Below are 25,328 nucleotides of genomic sequence, written 5' to 3' on the forward strand. Positions count from 1 at the left end.
TTATTCTTGTGCAAAAGAGAAAAAAAAGCCCTCTGAGCCTTCTACCTGATACCTGGTTCACCAAAAAGATGGGCAATGACTTGCTACAAGTCAGAAGGGGTGCAAGTGCAGAAGCCTGCCAATAACTGCCTCCCTCTTTTCTTGAGTAGGCCGCTGTGTGTGTGGAGTGTCCAAGTCCAAGGTTTTTGACCAGACCAGATGAATGGGCAGATGGAGCCACCCACCAGGGCACTAGTAGTTAGAAGGTGTATGCGAAGCAGGGCGAGAGCGGGGCTGAAGAGGACTTTGGTTGGTGTGGTTGTCTCGGAGGAGCTTCTTGCCCTCTTCCTCCTTCATGAAGAGCTCCACCATGAGGAGCTTCTCCTTGTGGATCTGCAGACTGATGTCCTTGGGGATGTCTGGGATCAGCCAGTCAACAAAGTCACTCATCAGCATCACCACATTCTAGAAGGAGAAAAGATGGTACAGATTGTGGCATTTCTTTCACAATACCTTCAATAAAATTCCAAAAACAGTCATTCAAAGGGATATGACAAAATGCTTTCAGCATAAAAAGATTGAACCCTCAATGACTCATATGTTTGTTTTTGTGTAGGCATCTGACCTGAAATCCAATGACAAAGGCCAGCCGGCAAGCCAGTACAGCCCAGAACTCCTTGGAGAGGTCATAGGGGGTGTTGGACCATGGTGTCTCTCTGTAGTTCTTGTATCTGGAGTGGGGATAGAATTGGCTAACTTATTTAATATAAAATGACAACGCATCCAACCAGTATGATAGACATCACACACATTCTCATGATGTAACACCTATTTGAAACAAGGCACAGTGTCGTCCCCCACCAAAGATGCAGCGCTCCCACTTGGGCCAATTAGTGGCAACAATTCAAATGGGAGAGGCTATTCGGATACACCTGGTGCCCAAATTGATGATGTATGTCGCGCAACTGAGAGTCGAGTGGAGACGAATGGATTCGGTTGAGTCAGTCGTCCTGATGAGTCCTTTCCAGATAGCTAGTTGATGCTGGCTAGCTGGCAACAACAGCAGCATGGATCTAGTTAAAACTTGTAAAAGAAAGTGATGTTTATTTCGATGGGCGAGGGAGAAATAACTTGTAGTATTGGTCACCATCTGGATGTCACCGTGACATGCGAATAAGCTAACATAATGACAAGTCGGTGTGAATGACAAGTGTAACAGTGTTGTATTGAGGTGTTTCCCAGTTCCCACTGTTGCTTCCCACTGGGCAGCAGTTGCTTCACCGGGCACATGTCACTGGCGGTAGCTACGTTAGCTACTTGAAGGAAAATGTTGTATATTTTATTTATACAGTGGGGAGAACAAGTATTTGATACACTGCCGATTTTGCAGGTTTTCCTACTTACAAAGCATGTAGAGGTCTGTAATTTTTTATCATAGGTACACTTCAACTGTGAGAGACGGAATCTAAAACAAAATCCAGAAAATCACATTGTATGATTTTTAAGTAATTAATTTGCATTTTATTGCATGACATAAGTATTTGATCACCGACCAACCAGTAAGAATTCCGGCTCTCACAGACCTGTTCATTTTTCTTTAAGAAGCCCTCCTGTTCTCCACTCATTACCTGTATTAACTGCACCTGTTTGAACTCGTTACCTGTATAAGACACCTGTCCACACACTCAATCAAACAGACTCCAACCTCTCCACAATGGCCAAGACCAGAGAGCTATGTAAGGACATCAGGGATAAAATTGTAGACCTGCACAAGGCTGGGATGGCCTACAGGACAATAGGCAAGCAGCTTGGTGAGAAGGCAACAACTGTTGGCGCAATTATTAGAAAATGGAAGAAGTTCAAGATGACAGTCAATTACCCTCGGTCTGGGGCTCCATGCAAGATCTCACCTCGTGGGGCATCAATGATCATGAGGAAGGTGAGGGATCAGCCCAGAACTACACGGCAGGACCTGGTCAATGACCTGAAGAGAGCTGGGACCATAGTCTCAAAGAAAACCATTAGTAACACACTACGCCGTCATGGATTAAAATCCTGCAGCGCACGCAAGGTCCCCCTGCTCAAGCCAGCGCATGTCCAGGCCCGTCTGAAGTTTGCCAATGACCATCTGGATGATCCAGAGGAGGAATGGGAGAAGGTCATGTGGTCTGATGAGACAAAAATAGAGCTTTTTGGTCTAAACTCCACTCGCCGTGTTTGGAGGAAGAAGAAGGATGAGTACAACCCCAAGAACACCATCCCAACCGTGAAGCATGGAGGTGGAAACATCATTCTTTGGGGATGCTTTTCTGCAAAGGGGACAGGACGACTGCACTGTATTGAGGGAGAATGGTTGGGGCCATATATCGCGAGATCTTGGCCAACAACCTCCTTCCCTCAGTAAGAGCATTGAAGATGGGTCGTGGCTGGGTCTTCCAGCATGACAACGACCCGAAACACACAGCCAGGGCAACTAAGGAGTGGCTCCGTAAGAAGCATCTCAAGGTCCTGGAATGGCCTAGCCAGTCTTCAGACCTGAACCCAATAGAAAATCTTTGGAGGGAGCTGAAAGTCTGTATTTCCCAGCGACAGCCCCGAAACCTGAAGGTCTGTATGGAGGAGTGGGCCAAAATCCCTGCTGCAGTGTGTGCAAAACTGGTCAAGACCTACAGGAAACATATGATCTCTGTAATTGCAAACAAAGGTTTCTGTACCAAATATTAAGTTCTGCTTTTCTGATGTATCAAATACTTATGTCATGCAATAAAATGCAAATTAATTACTTAAAAATAATAATGTGATTTTCTGGATTTTTGTTTTAGATTCCATCTCTCTCACAGTTGAAGTGTACCTATGATACAAATTACAGACCTCTACATGCTTTGTAAGTAGGAAAACCTGCAAAATCGGCAGTGTATCAAATACTTGTTCTCCCCACTGTATATATATATATATATATATGTACACACAGTGAGGGAAAAAGGTATTTGATCCCCTGCTGATTTTGTATGTTTGCCCACTGACAAAGAAATTATCAGTCTATAATTTTAATGGTAGGTTTATTTGAACATTGAGAGACAGAATAACAACAAAAAAATCCAGAAAAACGCATGTCAAAAATGTTATGAATTGATTTGCATTTTAATGAGGGAAATAAGTATTTGACCCCTTTGCAAAACATGACTTTGTACTTGGTGGCAAAACCCTTGTTGGCAATCACAGAGGTCAGACGTTTCTTGTGATTGGTCACCAGGTTTGCACACATCTCAGGAGGGATTTTGTCCCACTCCTCTTTGCAGATCTTCTCCAAGTCATTAAGGTTTCAAGGCTGACGTTTGGCAACTCCAACCTTCAGCTCCCTCCACAGACTTTCTATGGGATTAAGGTCTGGAGACTGGTTAGGCCACTCCAGGACCTTAATGTGCTTCTTCTTGAGCCACTCCTTTGTTGCCTTAGCCGTGTGTTTTGGGTCATTGTCATGCTGGAATACCCATCCACGACCCATTTGCAATGCCCTGGCTGAGGGAAGGAGGTTCTCACCCAAGATTTGACGGTACATGGCCCTGTCCATTGTCCCTTTGATGTGGTGAAGTTGTCCTGTCCTCTAAGCAGAAAAACACCCCCAAAGCATAATGTTTCCACCTCCATGTTTGACGGTGGGGATGGTGTTCTTGGGGTCAAAGGCAGCATTCCTCCTCCTCCAAACACGGCGAGTTGAGTTGATGCCAAAGAGCTCGATTTTGGTCTCATCTGACCACAACACTTTCACCCAGTTCTCCTCTGAATCATTCAGATGTTCATTGGCAAACTTCAGACAGGCATGTATATGTGCTTTCTTGAGCAGGGGGACCTTGCAGGATTTCAGTCCTTCACGGCGTAGTGTGTTACCAATTGTTTTCTTGGTGACTATGGTCCCAGCTGCCTTGAGATCATTGACAAGATCCTCCCATGTAGTTCTGGGCTGATTCCTCACCATTCTCATGCAACTCCACGAGGTGAGATCTTGCATGGAGCCCCAGGCCGAGGGAGATTTACAGTTATTTTGTGTTTCTTCCATTTGCGAATAATCGCACCAACTGTTGTCACCTTCTCACCAAGCTGCTTGGCGATGGTCTTGTAGCCCATTCCAGCCTTGTGTAGGTCTACAATCTTGTCCCTGACATCCTTGGAGAGCTCTTGGGTCTTGGCCATGGTGGAGAGTTTGGAATCTGATTGATTGATTGCTTCTGTGGACAGGTGTCTTTTATACAGGTAACAAGCTGAGATTAGGAGCACTCCCTTTAAGAGTGTGCTCCTAATCTCAGCTCGTTACCTGTATAAAAAAGACACCAGAAATCTTTCTGATTGAGAGGGGGTCAAATACTTATTTCCCTCATTAAAATGCAAATCAATTTATAACATTTTTGACATGCGTTTTTCTGGATTTCTTTGTTGTTATTCTGTTCAAATAAACCTACCATTAAAATTATAGACTGATAATTTCTTTGTCAGTGGGCAAACGTACAAAATCAGCAGGGGATCAAATACTTTTTTCCCCCTCACTGTGTAATATATATATACACACATACATACACACACACACTGAACAAAAATATAAACGCAACATGCAACAATTTCAAAGATTTTACTGAGTGACAGTTCATATAAGGAAATCAGTCAATTGAAATAAATAAATTAGACCCTAATCTATGGATTTCATGACTGGGAATACAGATATGGATCTGTTGGTCACAGATACCTTTAAAAAAAAAGTAGGGGCGTGGATCAGAAAATCAGTCAGTATCTGGTGTGCCTCATGCAGCGCGACACATCTCCTTCTAATAGAGTTGATCAGGCTGTTGATTGTGGCCTGTGGAATGTTGTCCCACTCCTCTTCAATGGCTGTGTGAAGTTGCTGGATATTGGCGGGAACTGGAACACGCTGTCGTACACATCGGTCCAGAGCATCCCAAACATGCTCAATGGGTGACATGTCTGGTGAGTATGCAGGCCATGGAAGAACTGGGACATTTTCATCTTCCAGGAATGGTGTACAGATCCTTGCGACATGGGGCCGTGTATTATCATGCTGAAACATGAGTTGATGGCGGCGGATGAATGGCACAACAATGGGCCTCAGGGTCTCGTCACGGTCTCTCTGTGTATTCAAATTGCCATCGATAAAATGCAATTGTGTTCATTGTCCGTAGCTTATGCCTGCCCATACCATAACCCCACCGCCACCATGGGGCACTCTGTTCACAACATTGACATCAGCAAACCGCTCGCCCACACGACACCATACACACTGTCTGCCTTCTGCCCGGTACTGTTGAAACTGGGATTCATCCGTGAAGAGCACACTTCTGGCCATCGAAGGTGAGCATTTGCCCACTGAAGTCGGTTACGACGCCGAACTGCAGTCAGGTCAAGGCCCTGGCGAGGACTACGAGCACGCAAATGAGCTTCCCTGAGACGGTTTCTGACAGTTTGTGCAGAAATTATTCGGTTGTGTAAACCCACAGTTTCATCAGCTGTCCGGGTGGCTGGTCTCAGATGATCCCGCAGGTGAAGAAGATGGATGTGGAGGTCCTGGGCTGGCGTGGTTACACGTGGTCTGCGGTTGTGAGGCCGGTTGGATGTACTGCTAAATTCTAAAACGACGGCTTATGGTAGAGAAATGAACATTCAATTCTCTGGCAACAGCTCTGGTGGACATTCCTGCAGTCAGCATGCCAATTGCACGCTTCCTTAAAACTTGAGACATCTGTGGCAATGTGTTGTATGACAAAACTGCACATTTTAGAGTGGACTTTTATTGTCCCCAGCAGAAGGTGCACCTGTGTCATGATCATGGTGTTTAATCAGCTTCTTGATATGCCATACCTGTCAGGTATGGATAGTAACAAAACATGTGTCCGTTATAGCGCCACCAGTTGGTCGATATGAATGTTCTTGCATATGTTGAGTCTTGAGAAGGGTTGCAAAGGGACAATATATATTACTGGAAACTTGTGAAGTTTACCAGTAAACAACCAGAATTGTTGTATCTTTCAAGGAATTTATGTAATCCATCACAAGACAGATTATTACAGGTGTCTGTAATTACATTTGGCCCTCTGTGGGGCCTTATCACATGTAAAATATTTGAAATAATGAAAAAACAATAATAGAATGACAAAGCTGTAAAACATTATCCTAAACCATCAATTTAGTGAATACCATTGGTGTTTAATATGAGGGTTTCAGCATGATCCCTTTTAATTATACATTTTATTTATTTTACTATGTCAATATGTACACTATATATACAAAATTATGTGGACACCTTCAAAATTAGTGGATTCGGCTATTTCAGCCACACCTGTTGCTGACAGGTGTATAAAATCGAGCACACAGCCATGCAATCTTCATAGACAAACATTGGCAGTAGAATGGCCTTACTGAAGAGCTCAGTGACTTTCAACGTGGCACCGTCATAGGATGCCACCTTTCCAACAAGTCAGTAAGTCACATTTCTGCCCTGCTAGACCTGGTCAAATGTAAGTGCTGTTATTGTGAAGTGGAAACGTCTAGGAGCAACAACGGCTCAGCTGTCGAAGTGGTAGGTCTCACAAGCTCACAGAACGGGACCGCCGTGTGCTGAAGCGCGTAAAAATTGTCTGTCCTCGGTTGCAACACTCACTACCAAGTTTCAAACTGCCTCTGGAAGCAATGTCAGCACAATAACTGTTCATCGGAGCTTCATGAAATGGGTTTCCATGGCCGAGCAGCCGCACACAAGCCTAAGATCACCATGTGCAATGCCAAGCATCGGCTGGAGTGGTGTAAACCTCGCCGTCATTGGACTCTGGAGCAGAGGAAACACGTTCTCTGGAGTGATGAATCACGCTTCACCATCTGGCAGTCCGACTGACAAATCTGGGTTTGGCGGATGCCAGGAGAACGCTACCTGCCCGAAACTGTAAAGTTTAGTGGATGAGGAATAATGGTCTGGGGCTGTTTTTCATGGTTCGGGCTAGGCTCCTTAGTTCCAGTGAAGGGAAATCTTAACGCTACAGCATACAATTACATTCTAGACGATTCTGTGCTTCCAACTTTGTGGCAACAGTTTGGGGAAGGCCCTTTCCTGTTTCAGCATGAAAGCGCGGTCCATACAGAAATTGTTTGTCGAGATCGCTGTGGAAGAACTTGACTGGCCTGCACAGAGCCCTGACCTCAACCCCATCGAACACCTTTGGGATGAATTGGAATGCCGACTGCGAGCCAGGCCTAATCGCCCAACACCAGTGCCCGACCTCACTAATGCTCTTGTGGCTGAATGGATGCAAGTGCCCGCAGCAATGTTCCAACATCTAGTAGAAAGCCTTCCCAGAAGAGTGGAGGCTGTTATAGCAGCAAAGCGGGGACCAACTCCATATTAATACCCATGATTTTGGAATGAGATGTTCGACATTTTGGTCATGTAGTGTATTTGTTGTCAATGTTTTGTCGTCAAACTGGTGACAGTTGTGAAAAAAGTCAATAGTTGGAAGAGTTGCAGAGTTTATTGAAAATAATGCCATTGTTGATTAGATGCTTTTGAAATTAATTAGGCAATTTTTCTCTTGAACCATATGGTTTATCTAATAGAAACTCATTGACAATATGGACACATATATAAAAAATAAAGTTATTCAAGTAGAAATGACAAAAGTTGCCATAGATTCTGTTAAATTGCCCAAATTATTGAAGACTCCGGTTACTTTGGTAAATTACCGTTAGCTTTGGTCAATAGCGGCCATGTTGTTTTAATTACTAGTCTGGAAAATATTACGTTGAGACCTTTCATGCAAGTTTCATGCAGATCGATCATACAGTGCCAGAGGAGAAGCGTTTTTGTGTTTTTCATTCAAAATGGCAGAGAATCCATCATGGTGGACCTTACAGGTCACTGAGGCAAAACTGTTCCTTGTGACGAGAGGGACCTATGTAGCGAATTTCATGACATTATGTCAAACAGAGTGAGGAGCGTGACCTTTCAAAGTTGTCATTTTCAATCGCTTGTTATAGTGCCACCATCTGGCCAATCCGTGTAATTGTGTAAATGTCGGACCTCTATGGCAAGACATCATTCACCCAAGTTTCGTCAAAATTGGGCCAGTGGTGTCTGAGATATCGTGTGTGACGTATGTACGTACGCACACACGTATGGACGGAGACAGATTCATAGTATAGTCCCCTTCCTGATTTCATCGTGGGGGGCAATAATATTTGGATTGTCTTACCTGCATATCTGCACTTCATACCCGAGGTGCATTGGCTGCAGAGGAGCAGTGCCAGGCTGGAAGTCACTGACGTTGAAGTAGGACAGGGTGTGGTTGACAAAGCCATGCATGGAGCCATCAGGGCTGTACATGTACTGGTAGACTAGTCGAGGGATGAAGTCTGACGTAAAGGAAATCACAAACGCCTGGAGAGAGCAGACAGAGGGGAGGGGAGAGGTGTTATGACCAAAATTATCTCCAAATGTCCACTAACGCAAATTACAAAATGTCAACATAGTATAATCTTGATGACAGACCTGGAAATAATGAGCACTTTAAATGTTTTTATTAATGTGAAGGTATGCACTTACATTTACAATGACTGCTACTTTGCTGAGCCCTCTCAGAAGATTATACCAGATGCCTGAGAGAAAAAATAAGATATGGAGATATGCCCAAAACACCAATAACTGGGTAGACAAGTGGGCTTTATAACATGTACCTACTTTAATTAAAAATGGTAGATGCAATGGTTGATTCATTGGTTAAAAGAAATGTATAATGGTCACACCATAAATGAAAAACATTAACAAAAATAAATGTATATCCCACTGAATGGATATAATGATAAGGGGTTTAAGGATCATTAGATTTCACTGCATTATTTTATGAGAAAAATGTATTGCATTCAAACCAAATAGCCACAGTATTTGGTCAAAGTCAGAGACTGACTCAATGACGTAATCACACAAACAAGACCAAAACATTTGTGAGGGACCTGTGTTTTCAGATGGGAAACTCCTGCTACCTATTTCAATTTGGTATCTATCATGTAGGGTCAATCCTGGGAATCTCCAATTAAGTCAAATTCAATTTGAAAAGTCGAAGAAATTAGGCAAAAGAAGTTAATTTTATTATAGCATCAATAGACCAGTGCTGTTAAAGTGTGTAGATGGAAACTTACCAATGTCTTTTGCTCTGGCTGCGATGGGCCTCCTGACCTCTGTGACAAACTTCTTAGCATCCAGACGGATCTCGATGATGTTATTGAGCAGAGCAAAGAGTGGCGCCAAGGGAAAGGAGGCCACAAACAGGGTCACCATCCCAAACTGGATGACTGCGAGTTAAAAAACAAAACTGATATATTCAAATGGACATTATAACCACAAGGAAATCAACACAAAGCATGCTGGGTAGACTAGATCTCAAATTAGATAACTGGAGCATGAGTATAGAGGGAAGTTGTAAAGAGGAGCACAGGGCATATCTGAAATGAAGCCTATAATCATCTCCTTCTAATACCAGATTATGCTAGATATGCATTTACATTTTTTACATTTAAATGCACAGTACATACTACAAAGAGAACACATGAGAGATGAACATGTCTTAGCAAAAATGAATCAGATGGTGGAATGAGGACACACCATGTTTCTGCACTTGCTTTCAGATGGCCACAGTCAGAAACCTTACCGAAATGTACTGGGTAAAACTTGCAGAGATTCAAGCAACAAAAAAAAAAAGGCCCACTTCACAGTCTGAATGGGTTCAAACACTCTGGCCTTTTGTGCCTTTGTACAGGTTTCATGTCTGCTGCATCCATATATTAATTCTAGCTGGTTTTCAGTTGAGTACCCTTGAAAAAGCCACTTAAACAGGCATGCCTACCAACCTAAAGATGGACTGAATCTTTGAGTCAGTGTAGATGGGACTGTATGCCACAGCAATATAACTGTGCTTCTATAGCTGCTACCCAGAGATTAACCATTTCTAGTTGATAAAGTTGTACAGTATAACTAGTATAACTACTAACTAGACAGATTGAACTAACCCTGGAATCATCACCACAATCCTTCTTTATGGCGTCTATGCATCAGGGTATGGTGTGGTGTGCCAGGGTATGGTGTGGTGTGCCAGGGTATGGTGTGGTGTGCCAGGGTATGGTGTGGTGTGCCAGGGTATGGTGTGGTGTGCCAGGGTATGGTCATGGAACTGCATTATAAACACTTTAGCTCAAAATACTGTGAATGAATTCCATAAAGTAATTATTCAAGGTTTATCCACTGCACGGATAGTGAGAGGGAGCAGTAAGATTGTAGTAGTATCAGTATGTTATGGCACAGATGTTTGAGGTTTCCCCCATCTCCATCTTACACAATGTGTCTTTTCAATGAACATGCTTTAGAGATTGTCCAGTTATTCAGTTTGATGCTGCAATTATGAAAGATGCCACTGATAAAGACATATAAGGACTAAAGTAAAATCAGGTCAACTGAATCCACTTAGGCTGATTACATGGGCATTATAGACGGAACGGTTCTCTGCTTCTCCACTGAAGATTATCTCATGCAGAGAATATGCATTTTAGAAAGGGTTCCACATCGGAGGTTTTACAACTAATCAGGATCTAATACTGTGAGTTGCATGAAATAACATTTCTTATCATAAATCAAATGTCATGCTATGCTGTCGATAAAGGGATTACTGCGTAAAGAGCAGTGGTTACTGAGGATAACATTTTATTGCTTGCTATTTCCAGTAATCAATGACATTTAACAAAGTTGCCAATTTCATACAAACATTGTTGTCATCCCTGCATAAAAAACCCACAAAGACCTGACCTCAATAGCAAGAGCTTAAAACCAAGAGTTTAAAATAATTTGTCAACTAATGTACACACTACACTGGTCAGTATGTCGTGCACAGTACATTAGATGTAATTCATTAGCAGTAATTAGTTGACCTTAAAAGGGAAATGCCAATCAGACATGCTTATCACATCCCTAGAATTAAATATGATCTACAGTGAGGGAAAAAAGTATTTGATCCCCTGCTGATTTTGTACGTTTGCCCACTGACAAAGACATGATCAGTCTATAATTTTAATGGTAGGTTTATTTGAACAGTGAGAGACAGAATAACAACAACAAAAATCCAGAAAAACGCATGTCAAAAATGTTATAAATTGATTTGCATTTTAATGAGGGAAATAAGTATTTGACCCCTCTGCAAAACAAGACTTAGTACTTGGTGGCAAAACCTTTGTTGGCAATCACAGAGGTCAGACGTTTCTTGTAGTTGGCCACCAGGTTTGCACACATCTCAGGAGGGATTTTGTCCCACTCCTCTTTGCAGATCTTCTCCAAGTCATTAAGGTTTCGAGCCTGACGTTTGGCAACTCGAACCTTCAGCTCCCTCCACAGATTTTCTATGGGATTAAGGTCTGGAGACTGGCTAGGCCACGCCAGGTCCTTAATGTGCTTCTTCTTGAGCCACTCCTTTGTTGCCTTAGCCGTGTGTTTTGGGTCATTGTCATGCTGGAATACCCATCCACGACCCATTTTCAATGCCCTGGCTGAGGGAAGGAGGTTCTCACCCAAGATTTGACGGTACATGGCCCCGTCCATCGTCCCTTTGATGTGGTGAAGTTGTCCTGTCCCCTTAGCAGAAAAACACCCCCAAAGCATAATGTTTCCACCTCCATGTTTGACGGTGGGGATGGTGTTCTTGGGGTCATAGGCAGCATTCCTCCTCCTCCAAACACGGCTAGTTGAGTTGATGCCAAAGAGCTCGATTTTGGTCTCATCTGACCACAACACATTCACCCAGTTCTCCTATGAATCATTCAGATGTTCATTGGCAAACTTCAGACGGGCCTGTAGATGTGCTTTCTTGAGCAGGGGGACCTTGTGGGCGCTGCAGGATTTCAGTCCTTCACGGCGTAGTGTGTTACCAATTGTTTTCTTGGTGACTATGGTCCCAGCTGCCTTGACATCATTGACAAGATCCTCCCGTGTAGTTCTGGGCTGATTCCTCACCGTTCTCATGATCATTGCAACTCCACGAGGTGAGATCTTGCATGGAGCCCCAGGCCGAGGGAGATTGACAGTTCTTTTTTGTTTCTTCCATTTGCGAATAATCGCACCAACTGTTGTCACCTTCTCACCAAGCTGCTTGGCGATGGTCTTGTAGCCCATTCCAGCCTTGTGTACATCTACAATCTTGTCCCTGACATCCTTGGAGAGCTCTTTGGTATTGGCCATGGTGGAGAGTGGCCAATACCAAAGAGCTCTCTCCAGTGGGCAAACGTACAAAATCAGCAGGGGATCAAATACTTTTTTCCCTCACTGTATATGATCCTTTGCTCCAAATCTCTACTCACGGCACACTGCAGTAGTTCATTTTCCTTCTGTCTCATGTGATAAGGAGCATTTGGAATAGGGTGGGCTGAGGGCGGCTGATCATCAGTAAGCTGTCAGGAGCTTTACATGATGTGCAGAGAGACAGACATATGACTCACTCATCTCCATGTACTCTGGGCTGAGGCCCACAAAGGGACCCAGGAAGTGGTCCTTCTCATGGCGCTGTAGGGTCATGTTATAGTCCTCCTGCTGCTGAGAGTCCATTTCAGACCTCCGACGCCTGATCAGCTTCTTTATTTTACTGTAGTGAGCAGAGAAAATAAATGGTATTAATATGAGTCTAGCCCTGAGCATCATTCTTTTAATGCTTGTGTGCTTGCGTGTGTGTGTGTGTGTGCCTGCATGCATGTGCGTGTGAGAGTGAGTGGGTGTGTGTGTGATTATGTCCTAGTTTCATCCAGACAGTTTGGCGCCTGTTCTGTACTGTACTTACGGGATGGCGATTTCAAACAGGTTGTTCTGGATGAGCTGTTTGCCCAGCATGGTGATGCAGAGCTGAATACACAGCTCCATCAGGCAACCTGCGTGGGCACACTGGTGTGCAGACGAGACAGCAGTCAAACCAATCAGACACACAGATAACAGAGGTAATCTCAATCTAACAGGTTGGAAGGGCTATAATTGTTATACTTCTGTTTTCTCTGATAGGTTGGTTAGCTTTGATGTTATCTACAATGCCAACTGTCTTTAGGATAGGGCTCAAGGGCACCAGGCCTGGAACCTATACGACTGCCCTGGGATACCTATAACGGATCTTTCCCCTGTTACTTTGTAAACAAGGGAGGGTTATAACCATTACAGCATATGGTAATATTTCCATTGATTATCCAGCATTGCATCATGAAGAATTTAGACTTTTTTTGGTCAGCATTTAAAAAGCTTTCTGGTCAATGTTTAAAGATAAACACAGTTGATTACCTCCTCCATCCTGTATGACCCGATAACATACACATAGTCCCCAGGACGCCCAACCATTCTGTGGACATACAGGTTGAAAAAGGGTAACATTCATTGGCCACTGTATCTGTAAGAAGTGTAAATCACACTACAATACACATTATTAAACAAACTTGGGTTTTATGGTGAAAGTTTCTATGGCAAATATCTGTTTAGATATTTGAGTTGTGAAGAGGCTTATTAGTCAAATAGAGTAGAGGAGAGTTCAACCTGCCCCTGAAGAAGGCCAGGTAGACGATGGGGGTGAAGGCGTTGGCAAACTTCAGAACAAAGGTCTTGAAAATCAGCCTCTCCTCAAAACTCTTGTCAGTCTTTGGCACCTCTGAGAATACAAACACAATGAGTCACCTGATTGATAAAAAACTGGAGAGGTTTCAGTGATCAAGGGGGTTATAATCCAGAACTGTAGCTTTTGTAGCCGACACTGAAAAGTAGTTGAGGAAGGTAGTTAAAAATGTAATAAAAAATTTGAAATACAGTCAATACAGGTAGCACTCGCGGATAGACTGCAGGGCCTAATACAGGGTGAGCTTGGCTAATATGATACAGCTGTGTGATCACAGCATCCTTTTCATATTTAAGGGACTAACCAAGAAGAGTGAGCCTGCGAGCTAAGGCACCGTAGACCTCATCCATGATGATGATCATCACCAGGTTGATGACAGCAGCGGTGCCCTTGACAGTTGCCCGGACGTTGGAGCGAGCCGTGAGATTGGAGCTCATGTGTAAGGCAGCCCTGATGGAGATTCTGTACAGGATGACCCCGAACACTATGGCAAAGGTCACACCAACCTGCAGAGGAGGCAAGAGAAGACAACCTTCGACTTCATGAGCTGTTTATGGCCAGGCTCCACACCCTAATAGGGATAATTTGTTTATCTTAATCATATCACAAATTAACTTTTACCAGTTGAATGTAAACACAAATAAAATTCTTTTTTGTATTAAAATGTTTCTGAAATATAGTCTTAAAATATGCAAATTAAGCTATATCTCATTAAATATGCACATATTTTCATATCATGCTAATTATTTTTTCTGGACACTGGATGAAGTCAGCCTAAATATTTTTGTTTCATTTTGTCAAGACACTCCAGGAGCGGACTTGTCCAGAGCAGATTGTGGATAAATACGCTTTTCATCTTTCAATCTGTAAAATACATAAGACATATGTAAAATAAAATATTATCTAGAATACAAAATTAACAGCATAGCAACAATTCCCTCTGGGCAAGTCTGGAGAATATATCTAAGGATAACCACACCACATTTGGTGAATGCAGATGCTTCTGAAGCTGAGAAAAATATGTTGATGTGTGGGAAGAGTCGGACTTTCCGGAAATGGCAGTTAAAGACAAGTACACTGAATTAAGATTACTTGCTGTATAACTCTGATGATAGAGCTAAATGTGCGCAATTGTTTTGCATGGAATAATCAGACATTTGTAGTTCTGACTATGCTCAATAGGTGATGATTTTAAAACCAAATAGTTATAGGCTAACATTTATTTAACAATCCCTTCAAAACGGCAAGTAGTTGTCAATGATTTTAGCGAAGCTGGTTCTCTCCACGTATTGTGACGTTTTATTGAAAATAACCTATCCACCTCATTTTCGAACATTGCTATGGGTACAGCCAAACAAAGGAAGTGATGGATTCCGACTTCTGCTTTACTTCCCTACTGCAGTGTGCAGGTGGCATACTTGCCAGTGTAAATTATTTGAAGGAATCAATTTATACAGCATAAAAGTGAAGTAAACAAGTATAAGCGTAAGTGTATTAAGTGTAATTTTATATGGATTTTGTTCAAGTTCGCTAACGTTAGCTAGACCTACTAGTTCTGTTGTGTTAACGTTAGTTGTGGTGTCAGAGTTAAGGGCCAGCCGCCAAGCCAATAATGATAACTATAATGATAAACTATAGGCTAACTATAAAACGTTGGTGAGCATCCACTCCAGAGGAAGTTTATCGTTCTACAGTCCTACACCTGTCAATCAACTGATCGACGCATCCTACTGCATGCTGCCTATTAAGTTGGTAAAACAAGACCATTCAGCGCTTTCAGGGTGTGTTCATTGTCACAATGACAACTGCAAATAATACTTCAATGTAGGCCTAATGAAAAATATAGTAACTTGTATTTAAATGTAGCAATTCAACAACAAACGCTGTTTAGCCTGCGCCTCTTTTACAGCATGTCATTGCCTCGTTGCTCAAGTGGTTTTCAAGTGATTTCCATTTTTCTAACGGTTGTCAAGTCCTTTGGGTCGTCTTTTTCAGTGATCATCTCTCTGTCCTGTACAACTATTTGCAATGCATCAGTGCAACAATGTTATCATAACTGGCCAAAAGTGATCACACCAATGCACTCTCTCTCTTCAACTTTCCCTGACATGCATTTTCTATGCTGTACACTCTTAGAAAAAAGGAGAACCATACAGGGTTCTTCGGTTTGTCCCAATAGGGGAACACTTTTTGGTGCTGGGTAGAACCCTTTGCAGAGGGTTCTTTATAGAACTGTCTATGCAGGATTCTTTAAAGTACCCCCTGTATATGGTTCTACATAGAACACTCTATAAAGGGTTCTGCCTAGAACCGTCTATGAAGGGTTCTACCAGCCATATTAGCATTTAAAATGTCATTATTTATGACAGTACATTACATACAGTATATCATAAGGCCTTTCTTTGATGGCCTAGTTATACCCTAACTCAGCGGTGTTAGGAATCTCCTGGTTTACAGGCCACATCAGGCATGTAAGTCACATGCTGGCTTAAAAAGTGATGTGTAATTCCTATTGGTCCAGCCAGAGTTAGGATATACAACTAGTGGAATTGTTAATAACCCACAATCTACATTCAGAATGACTGCCAGGATAGGGGAGATTGAACACAGACTACCTCAATCATCTAAACTGGAACAAACATCTCAGTAAGGGGTACAATAAATCAAAATACTAACAGATTGGATTAGTTTAGAAAACTATATTTATTTTTGTGTAGCATACAATTAAATAAACCAATCAATGTGGTCCTCTGTAGCTCAATTGGTAGAGCATGGCGCTTGTAACGCCAGGGTAGTGGGTTCGATCCCTGGGACCACCCATACGTAAAAATTTATGCACACATGACTGTAAGTCACTTTGGATAAAAGCGTCTGCTAAATGGCATATTATTATTATTATTATTAATGTACATGCAAAAACACAAATATTGCAGTAAAACAAACAATTCTGAAAATATCCCTGCAATAGAGCATGCTGGGAAATATTATATATGGTTCTATGTAGAACCCTTCTTGACTTACAAAGAATCCTTCTTACCTTCCAAAGAATCATTTAAGACAACTATCTTCCAAAAATGGTTCTTAGGATGTTAAAGGTTCTAGGGAGAACCTGTTGCCTTACAAAGGGTTACTCTGACCAAACCTGTGGCATATAGCCTATTGCGCACAGGAACAGATGGAAGAGAGAGGCTATTGATGTGTAGAGTAAGAAGCTAAATATTATCTAGATATTAGGCCATTCATTAGCTAAATATTGAAGAGCAAGAAAAAACAGATGATGAAATGGCAGATCTGTAGTGCGTTCCTTCAGGCTGCGCTCTGTGGTTGTCGGGCACTCAAAGCTCCACTATTGATTAGGCCTAGGCTTCCGTCTTTAAACAAGATCATTATTATACCTGGGCTACAACACAGTGCAATGAGGAAGTTATTATTGTTATCAAGTGAGTACACTATTATTGTCCCTAGGCTGTAAATTTGAATAACCGCTCAAACATCCTGTTTTCTTTTATGCCAAAATAACTGCATAGGTCTACAGCCTAGGCCTAATTATGCAACCATTTGGATCAGTTTGGGTCTATTCTCGACAGTGTAGAAGGTCCAGAAAGGTATGTTAGCCGGCCAATCATATGGTGTATTTTGTCTGGATGTAGCCTATCAGTGTTAAGATAAGCCTACTATAGGACAATATGGGCTTCTCCTTTCCAACTCCCCGCCTGTTCTTAATGCTTTAGCCTATTTTACATTCAGCAAGCAAGAGGAAGCATGCATCTGTCCTCCAATAGGCTATTAGTAGGCTAAAGAAAATCAGTTGAAATACACTGAACAAAAATATAAACGCAACATGTAAAGTGTTGGTCCCATGTTTCATGAGCTGAAATAAAAGATCCCCAGAAATGTTTCATATGCACAAAAATCTTATTTCTCTGAAATGTTGTGCACAAATTTGTTTACATCCCTGTTAATGAGCATTTCTCCTCTGCCAAGATAATCCATCCACCTGACAGGTGTGGCATATCAAGAAGCTGATTAAACAGTATGATTATTACACAGGTGCACCTTGTGCTGCGGACAATAAAAAGGCCATTCTAAAATGTGCAGTTTTGTCACACAACACAATGCCACAGATGTCTCAAGTTTTGAGGGAGCATGCAATTGGCATGATGACTGCAGGAATATCCACCAGCGCTGTTGCCAGATAATTTAATGTTAATTTCTCTACCATAAGCCGCCTCCAATGTCTTTTAGAGAATTTGGCAGTACGTCCAACCAGCCTCACAACCGCAGACCACGTGTATGGTGTCGTGTGGGCGAGCGGTTTGCTGATGTCAACATTGTGAACAGAGTGCCCTATGGTGGCGGTGGGGTTATGGTATGAGCAGGCATAAGCTACGGACAACGAACACAATTGCATTATATCTCTGGCAATTTGAATGCACAGAGATACCGTGACGAGATCATGAGGCCCATTGTAGTGCCATTCATTTGCCGCCATCACCTCATGTTGCAGCATGATAATGCACGGCCCCATGTCGCAAGGATCTGTACACAATTCCTGGAACCTGAAAATGTTTGAATTCTTACATGGCCTGCATACTCACCAGACATGTCACCCATTGAGCACGTTTGGGATGCTCTGGATTGACGTGTAAGACAGCGTGTTCCAGTTCCCACCAATATCCAGCAACTTTGCACAGCCATTGAAGAGGAGTGGGACAACATTCCACAGGCCACAATCAACGGCCTGATCAACTCTATGCAAAGGAGATGTGTCACGCTGCATGAGGCAAATGTTGGTCAATCCCGATACTGACTGGTTTTCTGATCCACGCCCCTACCTTTTTTTTAAAGGTATCTGTGGCCAACAGAAGCATAATAATAATAATAATATGCCATTTAGCAGACGCTTTTATCCAAAGCGACTTACAGTCATGCGTGCATACATTTTTGTGTATGGGTGGTCCCGGGGATCGAACCCACTACCTTGGCGTTACAGGCGCCGTGCTCTACAAGCTGAGCTACAGAGGACCACAACAGCATGTCTGTATTACCAGTCAGTGAATATAACCGTCAATTTCCACAGTGAATTATGTCTTTTTTTAATCAGATAACAAAATCGTAACCTACACTATCTGCGTTTGCCCTCCCTCCCAGTCCCCAGGTATGCAGCTCGAAAAGCTACCCTTTTGTTTCCGTTTTTTAGGGACAAGAAATGTATGCTACAACAACACAATGTAATGAAGAATATTATTATTGTTTTCAAGTGAGTACACAACTCCAGTCTAGGCTGTAAACTTCAGTGAATAGCCTAGGTCATTTGAATAACCGCTCCAAAGCCTGGCGTTTTGGATGCTTGATTGGGCAACCATTTGGATCAGATACAGTGGGGAAAAAAAGTATTTAGTCAGCCACCAATTGTGCAAGTTCTCCCACTTAAAAAGATGAGAGAGGCCTGTAATTTTCATCATAGGTACACGTCAACTATGACAGACAAATTGAGAATTTTTTTTCCAGAAAATCACATTGTAGGATTGTTAATGAATTTATTTGCAAATTATGGTGGAAAATAAGTATTTGGTCACCTACAAACAAGCAAAGTTTCTGGCTCTCATAGACCTGTAACTTCTTCTTTAAGAGGCTCCTCTGTCCTCCACTCGTTACCTGTATTAACGGCACCTGTTTGAACTTGTTATCAGTATAACAGACACCTGTCCACAACCTCAAACAGTCACACTCCAAACTCCACTATGGCCAAGACCAAAGAGCTGGCAAAGGACACCAGAAACAAAATTGTAGACCTGCACCAGGCTGGGAAGACTGAATCTGCAATAGGTAAGCAGCTTGGTTTGAAGAAATCAACTGTGGGAGCAATTATCAGGAAATGGAAGACATACAAGACCACTGATAATCTCCCTCGATCTGGGACTCCACGCAAGATCTCACCCCGTGGGGTCAAAATGATCACAAGAACGGTGAGCAAAAATCCCAGAACCACACGGGGGGACCTAGTGAATGACCTGCAGAGAGCTGGGACCAAAGTAACAAAGCCTACCATCAGTAACACACTACGCCGCCAGGGACTCAAATCCTGCAGTGCCAGACGTGTCCCCCTGCTTAAGCCAGTACATGTCCAAGCCCGTCTGAAGTTTGCTAGAGTGCATTTGGATGATCCAGAAGAGGATTGGGAGAATGTCATATGGTCAGATGAAACCAAAATATAACTTTTTGGTAAAAACTCAACTCGTTGTGTTTGGAGGACAAAGAATGCTGAGTTGCATCCAAAGAACACCATACCTACTGTGAAGCATGGGGGTGGAAACATCATGCTTTGGGGCTGTTTTTCTGCAAAGGGACCAGGACGACTGATCCGTGTAAAGGAAAGAATGAATGGGGCCATGTATCGTAAGATTTTGAGTGAAAACCTCCTTCCATCAGCAAGGGCATTGAAGATGAAACGTGGCTGGGTCTTTCAGCATGACAATGATCCCAAACACACCGCCCGGGCAACGAAGGAGTGGCTTCGTAAGAAGCATTTCAAGGTCCTGGAGTGGCCTAGCCAGTCTCCAGATCTCAACATTTTACATTTACATTTGACATTTTAGTCATTTAGCAGACGCTCTTTTCCAGAGCGACTTACAGTTAGTGAGTGCATACATATTTTTATTTATTTTTCATACTGGCCCCCCGCGGGAATCGAACCCACAACCCTGGCGTTGCAAACGCCATGCTCTACCAACATCCCTGCCGGCCATTCCCTCCCCTACCCTGGACGACGCTGGGCCAATTGTGCGCCGCCCCATGGGTCTCCCGGTCACGACCCCATAGAAAATCTTTGGAGGGAGTTGAAAGTCCGTGTTGCCCAGCGACAGCCCCAAAACATCACTGCTCTAGAGGAGATCTGCATGGAGGAATGGGCCAAAATACCAGCAACAGTGTGTGAAAACCTTGTGAAGACTTACAGAAAACATTTGACCTGTGTCATTGCCAACAAAGGGTATATAACAAAGTTTGAGAAACTTTTGTTATTGACCAAATACTTATTTTCCACCATAATTTGCAAATAAATTCATTAAAAATCCTACAATGTGATTTTCTGGATTTTTTTTTCTCATTTTGTCTGTCATAGTTGACGTGTACCTATGATAAAAATTACAGGCCTCTCTCATCTTTTTAAGTGGGAGAACTTGCACAATTGGTGGCTGACTAAATACTTTTTTTCCCCACTGTAAGGGTTTTTTCTCAGCAGTTTAGCCTACATGGTCCAGGCACATTAGCAGGCCAGTAATATGGTGTATTTTGTCAGTATGTATCAGCTAACAGAATCATGCTAATGCAGGGATTTCTAGTGGAAAACATATTAATTATGATAATGCGCGAGCGGAGAGGAAGTTGTCTCCATAGTTTCCGTGTTTGGCTTCCATGTTTTAAAAAGCGTTCGAAAATGAGTTGGATAATGGTTTTAGCTATATTTTTATAGAAACGATGTAGGCCTTATGACCTTTTTAACCATTGTGGCACAGTTTCTATGTTCATAATGATAACAAGAAAATATGTCAAATGACTTGAATAGCCTATGGGAAAAGTGTAAAAATGTGTATTAGCACCAGTAGGCTGTGACTGAAATGCATCAGAAAAGTATTGGAAAATTCAGGAAAACATCAGGAAAGCTCGTCAGGTAGGCTATATACAGGTAACTGCAAAAATTATGGAAACACATAAAGTGTCTTAATAGGGCGTTGGGCCACCATGAGCCAGAACAGCTTCAGTGCACCCTGGCATAGATTCTACAAGTGTCTGGAACTCCATTGGAGGGATGCGACGCCATTCTTCCATGATAATTTCCATCATTTGGTGATTTGTTGATTGTGGTGGAAAACCCTGTCACAGGTGCTGCTCCAGAATCTCCCAAATGTGTTCAATTGGGTTGAGATCTGGTGACGGAGACGTCCATATGGCATATGGTTTACATCGTTTTCATACTCAGCAAACCATTGAGTGACCACTAGTACCCTGCGGATGGGGGCATTGTCATCCTAAGGGGGCACAGCCATGGTAGCCAAAATAATGGCCTGCCCAGCATTTTTATATGACCCTAAGCATGATGGGATGTTAACTGCTTAATTAACTCAGGAATCACACCTGTGTGGAAGCACCTGCTTTCAATATACTTTGTATCCCTCATTTACTCCCTAATTTACCTGTAGGCCTAATTGTGCGTGTGCACAGAAGATCTACATTGCTTTCAATTGCTAGACTGATGATCATGAGCACTCACCTCAACTTAGCTAACATTTCCCAGTCTAATTGTGTAACCAAATATATAAACAGAGATTCAGTGAAAACAAAAATCAAATTTGATTGATTTATCAAGACGAGTTCCCGTGCTTGTCTCAAGGCAGCACAATGCCGTGGTCCCAATCAAAACGGTGCTGAAATTACTGAAATCTAGTTGACCACACATGGCAATTACTTCACATTTATTATAACGGTTGGATGACTTTGGGAATTTCACGTAACCACGGCTCTATGAATTAAGCGATGCATTCAGTTGACCAAATATTTTTTTACACCATCACAGCAGCGGAAAACATTTGGGGTTAACCCAAAGCCATTCAGGGCTAAAGCCCTGAAATCCCGGTCCTAGTGACGTCCTTGGATCTAATACCACAGACTAACAAGATATGTGGGCCCTGGGCACATCAACTTACCATAAAAAGCATAATGAAAAGGCCAGTCAAATATGCTGGTGCACGGTCTGTACATGTCAGTTTCACTTTTTCATCCTGAAACAGAGTAATTAATACACAATCAGGTGAGAAATAAGAGCACACATAAACAAGCAAACAAGCAGTAGTATCTATCTGACGGCGAACCTGACCTCAGCAGTGATTGCTTATGCTGACACGGCCATTTCCAAACAAGCCAGAGTGACTCTCGCCCCGAGCAGACTGACGGCGCTCCAACCAAGCACACATAATGGAAGCGAAACCGTGCAGTCAAATCGCATTTCAATGGGGGTCAGCGACTTCAGACAGTGTTTCCAGATGCGCAAGGCAATGTAATGACTCCTTCGTGGTCTGATGACAAAGGAGCTGACATGCAAGAACTGCAGTTTTGCTGCTGAACAGAGGAAGCCAGACAGAAACAACCACCCTGGCATGTGCTGATATCCAACATGTGCTAACTGTTTTTATGCAGCAGTAAATAGAGACAGTGAAGGTTGTTCAGCTTATAGACTGCAGAGCATCTAAGACTAATAAAATAGTTGATAGGAGTATCTGAGGGTGGGGGTATGGGTTGTGGACAACTCCACGATACGTTACATTTTAGAGGAGAAGATGAGATGTGCATGTGGATCCTGTGACAGTAGAATTTAGGTCATCTATATAGGAGTCCAACTTCAGATTGGAATTCTTAGGTGACATTAAAGTTCTGGACTGTGGCTAATATGTTTAACTTTACAATAGTGGAGTTCACGTGAGGCGACAAATTCCATGTGTCACGGTGCCTTTACTCATAGTGCATGCGTATTTGCGAAAGGGAAATGTCGCCCAGAGAATAGAGAGAGGGGAGAAGCAGTCTGTGTGCTTCCATTAGGATGGTTCCAGTCCCCATCTCTGACACTGTAAGTCAACAGCACCAGCGAAACAGACAATTGATGCAGAAAAATAATAGACAGAGTAACACTGAACACATGAATTATCCAAAGGAAAAGTCCATATTGAAAGAGATGGACAACACAACATAAATAATCTTCAATAATTCATTTATTCTATGCATGGAAGCATACATAGAATAAATAAATAATTGAATATTATTTATGGTGTGTTTGACAGCCCACCAAGAGGCACATGAGGGATCGGAAAAGGCCTACCTCGGGAGACATATCCTGTTTCTTCAGGGTCTTCTGCATGACTTTGATCTCATACTCAGCCCTATGGTGGCCCTAGGGGGACAGATACACATTCATAAACATGCTCATCCAGCGGTATCACCTTAGCGGTATCAACACATTTTCCTCAAGATGGAGGAACTGACATCATCCAGGTCAAATGGCGTTTTTACCAGTTGTCAAGTACATAGTAGATGACAGAGTTTTTTTGTGTGGGTGTTGCTAAGTGTTTCAGCTCAGCGCGGCGGGGTACACCAACATTTCTAGCATACAGGAGGAAATGTGTGCCAGAACAATGTGAGTGCAGTATCAGTAAGAGGGGATGCAGGCTTTCAAATATGAGTTTGGCATTCATGCATTTGGAAATGTTTACTTTACCCTTATTCTGATAAAGACACCTATTAGAATACCTCTACAGGTGATATTAATTATCTTGCCGGTCTTCTTAAAAACCTTAACCCCATCTACCAGTAAACAGAAACCACTGCATGTCACTTTATATTAAACAGAAGACAGCCCATAACTGTGCGAGCAGACAGAAACAGAGGAGGTAAAGCAAGTGTCTTTTAACCATCTCTGACATGCAAAGAGCCGATGGAGAACCGCAGCAGTCAGTCATGAAGAACAGTTTACCAGACACCCTGGTGGTAAGGCAGGTATGAGGTAAACAACTGTCAACTCTGCTACCATCAGTAGGTGCTGCCTAGTGCCTAAACGAAAAATATATATATAATGCTGAGGACAGGGGATGTTAAGAAGCACTTTAATGAGAGAGAGAGACAAAGAAAGAGAGAGAGCGCGATAGAGAGGGAGAGACGCAGACGACAGACAGATGGTAAGAGAGAGAACAGATATTCCTTTTATATCTAGACAAAAAAACACCTTCATACTGCCTCTTCTTTATATCTAAAAAGGGGTGTGGGTAAAAAACGTGCTACATTAAATTCTGCTTTAAGACCTAGTCATCGTTGCAGTATTTTCTTTATTTTATCTCGTATTCTTGTGTTTTTACAGTGGGGGAAAAAAGTATTTAGTCAGCCACCAATTGTGCAAGTTCTCCCACTTAAAAAGATGAGAGAGGCCTGTAATTTTCATCATAGGTACACGTCAACTATGACAGACAAAATTAGAATTTTTTTTCCAGAAAATCACATTGTAGGATTTTTTATGAATTTATTTGCAAATTATGGTGGAAAATAAGTATTTGGTCAATAACAAAAGTTTCTCAATACTTTGTTATATACCCTTTGTTGGCAATGACACAGGCTTAACGTTTTCTGTAAGTCTTCACAAGGTTTTCACACACTGTTGCTGGTATTTTGGCCCATTCCTCCATGCAGATCTCCTCTAGAGCAGTGATGTTTTGGGGCTGTCGCTGGGCAACAGACTTTCAACTCCCTCCAAAGATTTTCTATGGGGTCGTGACCGGGAGACCCATGGGGCGGCGCACAATTGGCCCAGCGTCGTCCAGGGTAGGGGAGGGAATGGCCGGCAGGGATGTTGGTAGAGCATGGCGTTTGCAACGCCAGGGTTGTGGGTTCGATTCCCGCGGGGGGCCAGTATGAAAAATAAATACAAATATGTATGCACTCACTAACTGTAAGTCGCTCTGGATAAGAGCGTCTGCTAAATGACTAAAATGTAAAATGTTGAGATCTGGAGACTGGCTAGGCCACTCTCACACTCACAATGCTTCTTACGAAGCCACTCCTTCGTTGCCCGGGCGGTGTGTTTGGGATCATTGTCATGCTGAAAGACCCAGCCACGTTTCATCTTCAATGCCCTTGCTG

General features: G+C 42.6%; 1 protein-coding gene across 1 annotated transcript in view; it reads right to left on the bottom strand.

Moving 5' to 3' along the window:
• Positions 1–231: 231 nt before the first annotated feature.
• LOC311111333 (anoctamin-1-like) overlaps positions 232–25,328 on the bottom strand; it is a gene marked incomplete at both ends in the record, with an annotated part of 54,489 nt that continues 29,392 nt past the window's right edge. Inside the window, 12 exons of the mRNA XM_084154054.1 lie at positions 232–444; positions 605–710; positions 8,226–8,410; positions 8,576–8,628; positions 9,169–9,321; positions 12,505–12,647; positions 12,840–12,940; positions 13,325–13,382; positions 13,574–13,685; positions 13,954–14,155; positions 22,355–22,429; positions 23,521–23,592. Coding sequence (XP_084010180.1) covers positions 232–444; positions 605–710; positions 8,226–8,410; positions 8,576–8,628; positions 9,169–9,321; positions 12,505–12,647; positions 12,840–12,940; positions 13,325–13,382; positions 13,574–13,685; positions 13,954–14,155; positions 22,355–22,429; positions 23,521–23,592 — 1,473 coding nt within the window. The remainder of the gene's footprint in view (positions 445–604; positions 711–8,225; positions 8,411–8,575; positions 8,629–9,168; positions 9,322–12,504; positions 12,648–12,839; positions 12,941–13,324; positions 13,383–13,573; positions 13,686–13,953; positions 14,156–22,354; positions 22,430–23,520; positions 23,593–25,328) is intronic.

Source organism: Coregonus lavaretus (assembly GCF_964263955.1).
Source record: "Coregonus lavaretus genome assembly, chromosome: 37".
In the NCBI taxonomy this organism is placed as follows: Eukaryota; Metazoa; Chordata; class Actinopteri; order Salmoniformes; family Salmonidae; genus Coregonus; species Coregonus lavaretus.